The sequence below is a fragment of the Leptinotarsa decemlineata genome, unplaced genomic scaffold (genome assembly GCF_025532065.1).
Source record: "Leptinotarsa decemlineata unplaced genomic scaffold, Ldec_3_MD MMD2_tig00078360_RagTag_RagTag, whole genome shotgun sequence".
NCBI classification, from domain to species: Eukaryota; Metazoa; Arthropoda; class Insecta; order Coleoptera; family Chrysomelidae; genus Leptinotarsa; species Leptinotarsa decemlineata.
Window position 1 is genome coordinate 996,129 of NW_027412727.1, and position 8,253 is coordinate 1,004,381.

At 33.2% G+C, this 8,253-nt stretch overlaps 1 protein-coding gene across 3 annotated transcripts in view; it reads left to right on the forward strand.

Annotated features, from left to right (window-relative positions):
• Positions 1-7,710, forward strand: part of zfh2 (Zn finger homeodomain 2) — a 113,643-nt gene extending 105,933 nt beyond the window's left edge. For 2 of the 3 annotated variants that reach the window (XM_023162349.2, XM_023162350.2), the window contains one exon: positions 6,363-7,710. In XM_023162349.2, coding sequence (XP_023018117.2) covers positions 6,363-7,012 — 650 coding nt within the window. In that variant the 3' untranslated portion in view covers positions 7,013-7,710. The remainder of the gene's footprint in view (positions 1-6,362) is intronic. The other variant, XM_023162351.2, reaches the window with a different exon arrangement.
• Positions 7,711-8,253: the final 543 nt, after the last annotated feature.

An 8,253-nucleotide genomic window follows, 5' to 3' on the forward strand; every position in this document is an offset into this window, starting at 1 on the left:
GGGGTCACTGTTCTAGCTGGGTGAATATTACATATCTTGTTTTTTACAGTAATAGCTCTAGGCTAATCAATAATACCCCTCGATTTCAAAGTGAGTATTTTTACGAGGTTTTCGCATAGGTTTATACAAGTTTCATAGCAATAGCGGTAGGTATGCCTTTTTTTTATTCCGTAGAGTTGTCTCAGTTGTCTGAAACCTGACAATGTATAACATGTGAATAGCAGGCAACTGCTATGAGGAGATGGAAATGAATGTCGATTTTGAGAGTGAAAGTGGTCATTCAAGTGAGACCTAATATATATGCTTTCTTTGAATTACTAATATAGCGTGTTCAATGTGTGATAACTAACTCATCCCCATTATAATTGTAATTGTTGAAAGTTAAAGAGGAGATCTATGTCTGCTATGGATTTTCAACTCATCACTTTTATTACTTTTCTGGACACAAAAAATTAAATTTGATCAAGCAAAAGTTTGATATTCTGAAAAAATATGTCCAAAAGGCTTTTTCACGAGATGGTCTCTATTAACAAAAATCCTAATAATATGAACCGTGCGGCTTCTAATCGGTCTGCAAAATAACAGTACATTCCCTTTAAACTGAAATTCAAATCTGTTAGCTGTCGCAGTAATGTTCAAACAATGTGACAGTCGTTAATTAGAAGTGAAAGAGCTATTAAGTGAACCCTTCTCTCTGCGCAACAAGTGGTTGAAAGGGTTGATGAATGTTAATTTTACAATTAGCCCACAAACCACCCTCCAGGGCTAATTAAAACCTGTTAAGTGTACTAAGTGGCACAATCTCGGCCGCCGTCTGCGGATCAATTTTAATTAGAGCTCTTGCCACAGTTTTAAACAAGGTCTGGAATCGACGGAATTAGGGTATTTTAATTCCGGAACAGGCAGCTATTTCAGTCAACAATTATTCTCTTCTGCTTTGGTGAAGTATTTTTCAAGGGAAATGAAAATTAACAAAATTACTTGGTTTTTTATTTCGTTGACTCGTCATCAGCATTTTTTGACTCGATTGTCTAGTTGATTCAGCATAATGGAAGTGTCAGTATGTGACAATGTTATATTTCGTCAACCAATTATCGCTCCTTGAGAACGATATCCTTCAGAAGTCTTGCCTTGTGAGAGCTGAGAACCAACGAGGTCTCACTTTTTATAGTGTGATTTCCAGCACAGCTATTTCATGAGACATCAAAATTTCATGGAATAATTCCAAATCTTTCACACCACATGATAACTCTGTTGTCCCTGGAATAAAATTGTGAACACCTATAATCGATACTTCATAATTAATACAGTTTCAAATTTATTCACTGAATGATTGATCAAATCTTCGTCATTCAACTTTGATCTGGAAAAATTTTTTTTGAGTACAGTGAAATAACCCATTCGAAGTCCCCCTATAGGTCCAACGTGTTCTCAGTGGGTGTCGCTAGCCTAATTTAATCTGTCGTAAACAAAATTAACTTATCTCTGTTTTAAATCATGAAAACAATTAGAAAATCTGACCAAATTGAAAGTCACAGTGTTTGAAACAGGAAGAATGGGTATGTTGCGGATGTGACGTATACACTAATTGTAGCGTGAAACATGCTTTACGTAATTATTTTAACTAGTGTATCCCTATTAAGACACTAATTACCATTTGTTAAGCTACAATTTACACTACATCAATTGTATTCAAACGTGGAGGCGGTTCTGGTGCAATATGAACCAAAGAGTCAAATACTTTTTTCCGTCGATTAAATTTGTACATTGGCATGTTCGATTTTTGAAATTCTTGTTCGTCTACGTGTATTTGTGTACGTGTATGGTACTTCATCTACAGCTAGAGTAAATATATTACCTTCACCTTCATATCTACTAAATTAAGCTTTCTCCAATGGAACTTGCTCTGATTCGTTTGCTCAAAGAAGGGCAACATTGTACTATACATCATTGATTCGAATAATTATTTCACTCTACTCATTCGAAAAAAGTCTATGATTCTATTTCGGTTATTTTCAATAGCGTCATCTTTGTGTATCGAATACGCGAGGAAAGATATATTTTATAATTCAGAAAAACTGGCGTCGGAAGTAAAAATCCATATCTCACCCCTAAGGCATGCAACCCCTCGCTATTATAACTCGTAGAGCGAAAGAAAAAGTAAATTTTAAGAAACCCTCGTTTCTCCCTTTACAGTCGCACAACTGTTTATTGAACGTCGTTCCAATCGTTCTGACTCCAACGTTCACAAAGACGACTGCAATTAAATAGGCAATTTATTTTTTATGTGACTCCGGATTTTTTAATCAAAACCACGATGTAATTAAAAAGTGGCTCAAATGTAATTTCGGTCGCATTTATTGCACTGTTGGTGTCGGTTAGTCGTTAAGAGAATGACATGATTTTTTTTTGTCATACGACGAGATGATCGCAGAATAAAGGCAATATTGATCTTAATTTCTCCTTGGGTTACTTTGAAAGTGTTCTGATTTGTTTCTTTGCATTCAACTACTAATGTATTATTCTCTTCTCGGAAATCTTGCCTTAAACAAAAAATGAAGAACGTGTATTTTTTCGAAAGTAAAAAAGATGTTTGTGAAGAACTTTCGATAATTGATATAAGCATTTATCATGAATAATACATTTTTTATGAAAATATATTTCTTCCATGATATTTTTCTTCAATTCGAGTCTGTAATTAACAAAATCCAATTAAAATTTCGAAGACATTTTCTATTCTTATTGATAAAAGACAACTTCATAGTTTCTGTTGATTGCATTCTACTCAGACATTGGAAATGATATTTATGCAGACTCCTGACAATTCGCGTTTCTTTCTAAAAAATTGGGTTTCTGATAAGTGGAACGCAACGATTTGGTGTAAAATAAATTTTGCATACACCAGAACTAAATCACATTATCTCAAGGCAATACTTTATCTCTAAAATATTTATCATCGTCATTGAATGATTGGAATTACTAGAATCACATATGTGATATTTTACAACAACTCTCGATTTCACATAAGTTCTTGAAAAAACAGTGATCTTGTGAATCATTAAAATAACGGAATCTAAATCATTTTTATCGTATATTCTTATAACAGTTCTGAAATGTAAAAATTATTCAGAACATTTCTTGAATATATAAATATATCATTTATTCCAGTATACGTAATGAACAGTAATGCGTGGAGACGAAATCAAACGAAAGAGTATTTTTCAAATTTTGGTATTTTCTCTGAATTACTAACTGTCATTTCAGTCGACGGTATATATTGAAATATTTTTTATAGATATATAATTTGTTGTAACATTGAAAAACTTTGCATCTTAACAAAGATCTGTGAGAATTTATATATATTGATGCAATCACCTTCTTGAAATAGCCAAGTCGGAAATTCAATTTTTTTTTTCAAAAAGCTATACATATCCTAGTAATTTTTACTATGAATGCAGTTACATTGGGCGAGAGTCATTAAGGAGATTTTCGAAAAAAGTAAACTTGAAACGAACAACCAGAGAAAAACACAAATATCACAATTCATGTATTCGTCCTAAAACTCAACCAATATACATAACTTCATGAAATCAGGTGAATTTCATTTACCTGAAGGCAATCACTGCCCACATTGGTCGAAGAATTAGACCCTATTGTGGATATAGGTGAATAAGATACTTTCACACCAATTTTCTATGGATCCCAAATTGGAATTTAGGTTACGTACAGTGGACCCACTTGATGCTTACTTCATAATGGATTTTTCCATAAATTAATGTAATGACAATTTGACATTGCAGTTCGTTTTCACTCGAAAACCCCAGTTGTCACGTCCTATTCTGGTTCTGTCGTATTATACATGATTTAAATCAACTCCCCAAAGCTGAAGTTTCTCACAAATATCCCAGAGAAAAATTATTGGTTTTTATTCATATACCCCTCCACCAGATTCAAATTCCAACGTTCTTCATCATTTTTCAATTTTTGAAACTCATGCTCTACTGATTTAGAAAAAACAATATTCAAATCTTATCAAAAATATTATTTTTTGATGAATGCGAAACCTACATGTGATATTTGGTTCAGAACATGTTTTCTAAAACTGTACCTCCAAAAATTTTGGTTTTTGTCAGAATATATATCTAATAGAAAACTATTTATTTTTTTATTCATGAAAGTCATTGTTTTTTCTGTGAAATCTGGATTTGTTCAACAAATATAATGATTGTCATATTGATCTATTTGAAAAATTATAACCAAAAAATGTGAATTTTTTGCGAATTATGAATTTTTCATCCACAGCTTTGGTAGTCCTTCTAATAAAAAAGATATTTATATTGACTCAACCTTTGTTAAGTATATTAACCAATTATTTTTTGTTTATGTATAAATGGTCAGAGCTTGTTTACTTGTTTTTTCAAATATCCTCATTCGAAATAAGTTATTACAGATAAACCTAGCGACCTTTCTGTGTAATAATCTTTTCAGTCTTGTTTGATACAGTTTGTCAAGCTAATTTCATAATTATCGTCTAACAATCAGTTTTTCAAAAGATCAATTATCGATCGTCAGAAATTGATACTGCTGAGGATTATCATTGGAGAGGAGACAATAACTGGTTGATGATATTACACATCTCAATCAACATTTCTCTCCTTCTCCTCGGAAAAAAAATGCTAACTAATCATGCTGTGATTTAAATGTTGATTTGTGTGATAACATCAACCATTCGTTGCCTACCTTTCGAGCGACAACCATCATAAGTCAACTTCTTAAGGTTTACCGGGGTCTTACCCCATCAGTAAACCGATTCCTGATAAGGGTAAGCAATGTTGCTGGGGATTGAATCAGGAGAACAAACTACAATAATGATATCAGAATTGCTAATGAAGGTTCATCATTTCTGTGAAAAAAAAAATTGATGAAATGTAAATTTCCTTTTTTTTGGATGATGAAGAAAAAATTGTGAATGTATTAAAGCGATTAGTCGCGAATTTGATTATTATCATATCAGTCCAATTTATTGTTTTCCAAGTCTAAGAGGTTCATGTTTTTTCCTGTTAACAGACAAATAAAGGTATTTTCATATCTATAAAAGTATGAATATGATGTTTATCAGAATATTGAAAGTTTACCATTGGTCAAGTCAGTAGAGCTCAAATATCGGAAAATTTGATAAATTGCAAGAAATCAAGACAGTAGTAAATTGAACTTTTTTGGCAAAGTATAGAACTCAAAACTTTTTCATGATACATTTATGAAAGTTCTGAAAGTTTTCAGAAATGAAAACCAATTTTACTAAAATTCATTCAAAATCAGATGTCCAGATTAACACATGATCTAAGTCCAATGTCAAATGCATCTAATGATTGAAGAAAACTGATTCAAGTAATACTTCATTGTGAAATTTTCATTGTGAGCTATATAATGCCTTCTTCAAGCATTTCCATCCCCTATATTTAGTCTGATGTTTCCTGGATACGTACATTAGCGAAAAAAATAATATAACATATTACTCAACATTTATTTTATATATATCCATCGAATATGGTTATTTAATATCCTTGCAAAATAAGTTTTTGAATTATGTGGAAATGCTTTTTATGATGTGTGAAATTTTCTGAAGACGTTTGTATATTCGTACGACATCTTCAAAATAGCAGTGTTCAACATAATTTTTTCTAAACTTCCGAATGATTAATATCAAGGTATTTTACTATTTTTCAATTGAAATCGCTCACATTGGATAGAGGACAAGCGTATACATGACCTAATCTTTTGTATATTTTCGAATACCTGGAATGCAAGACGAAAATATTTACTGAAAATTGAATTCATCCTTTCGATTTGAAATTTGAATGCGCACAGTGCACCAATATACTTTTCATATACATAGAAACTATAGATTCTCAATATTAACAATGTTCAATAAATAAGCGGTGATCAAATACCGAAAATGTTCTGAAAATATCTGAAGACAAGAGAAAAGTCGGTTTTATTATAAATACTATATATTTTTTTTAGGATACCTAATAAAATAGAATAATTAGATTGTCTATTTTTTGACGAAAAGCTCATTTATCGAAAACGCTTTTGTAAGGTAGTTTCATACAGTGTTCCACAAAGACGGTGAGGAAGATCCTGTTGAATTTTTGAGCATTGCGTTTAAGTCTTCTATAACCCCATGATGACCAGCTTTCGAAGAAAAGTTTACTCTACTTTGCTATATTTCTGGGACTATCAAATAACGCATATCACTTTATCTCTATTATTCTTTGATATTAGTGGGATCTTTCAAAAAATTAATTATTGTTTTCTATTTCTATATGAAATTTTGGTAAACCCAATCTCTTTTGTTTCAGGGGGAGCCGGGGGATTGCTTCTAGACACAGGATCAGGACCATCTTTTCTTCCACTACCTGGACCAGTACTTGAACAGGTTGCAGCCGGTAATTCAGAACCAGGAGTTACCACCTTGAAACTACCAGACAACTTTCAACGTTCTCGTGATCTAGCTATTCGAGATATTGATGTAGAAGTTTGTTTTGTTTGCAAAAAATGTCGACTGGCATTCCGTGGTGAATCTCCTCTTCTTACCCATCAACGTCAGTGCTATGGAAGTAATCAAGAAAATCGCGGAGCTTTTCGAATAGTACAAACGGGATTCGAGTGTAGGAGTTGTGGCAACGAACGGTTCAAAACTTTCATGGAGCTTAAATTGCATTGCGAAACTGACGTACACCTCAAGTCAAGTAGTTGTGGCAGTCTCAGTAACAACACTTGCAGTAACAAAATTATTTCTTTTCTGCCTCCGTCATCTGAATCGCCGTTAAGTCATGAAATGGAAGACGTAGTAAACCAGATCACACTCTTGGCAGCTCGAGCTGCTCAGGAGTCTCCTCAGCAAGTGGTGGACTCAAATTCCAATACATTTTGCCACCCGGCAGATCCCAAAAAGAAGTTTTTGGCACCCTCTGATATCAGTCAGTCTCTAACAAGTCCTGGTAACTGAGTTACAGTCCCTCAATGAAGACTAAGTTCGTAAATGATGAATCCAAGTTCAGTTCTTATATATTTTGGGGTTTCCCTATTGTGCAATAATTGATCATTTCTGATACCTTATTGTTATTTCACAGCGGTATAATAAGGTGTCTTAATTCCATTGAGACAGAAACTGCTGAATAGTTACATTTGTTGAGCTCCCGAAATTTGTGGAGAATGACTGTCACTACGGCAAGTACAGAAACTGAAAATGTTTAAATTCAAAACTACTACCCTAAGAAAGCAATGATAAAAATTATTTATATTTACAACTGATGTACTATATATTTTTGAAGTTATTATGTTATGTTTTTGTAGATGTGTCAGTGTAGGTGTGTATATGTTGTATAGTTGAGTAGGTTCGATGATTCCTATTGCAACGTATAGTTACTAATCAGTTGAGGGTTTCTGCTGGTATGTTTCCGAACATACCAAGCAGCCGCCAAGTTCCTGACTTCTCTGTGTATATCAAACTGCGACATAAAATGTTCCTAACGAGATGTAGATACTGCATGCGGCACCCCTTGTGGGTCCAGCGGGCCCGACGCGGCGCCCAGTAAAACAAGTTCCTATCGACCGTGCTCGACAGTTCCTCAACGACTTGCACCGAGCTCGGTCGCTTTTTTATCCATTATTATTAAATTATTACAAAATACGTTTATTATTATTACACTAATTATTAAAGTTGATAAAGCAAATGCTGTATTTATCATATATATGTAAATGTAACTGAATATATCAGCTGGTAAGAGAACGAGAAAAAACATCAAGACCTCTGACCAGCAGTAAAAAATTGGTTCCTACTAATAATAATCGATACGGTGTTTTGAGTAATAATATAGTTATTATGTTTTAACGTTGGTTGTCACCGGCATTGTACGTATATATAGTAGTAGATATATATTTAAAATTTTAAATTAGGTTTACGTATCCAAAATAACTCAAACTGGGAAATACTTCGGTATGACCTGCCTCGCATAATAGTGAGTTTCTTTGGAACTAAGTGTGATTGTTGATCTAGTGTAATGCAACTGATGCTCTTCGGCCGTACAGGTTGATTCACCTTAACTCTCTAGTTTTCATTTCAAGAATTTCTAGTGATTATTTTCGGTATCTCAAAGTAAGAGTATACTTGCCAAAAAATACTCAACATTTTATGAAATTTGAAGTGTTGCCATTTTGTTATTGAAAAGAGTTTGAACCATAGTGAAT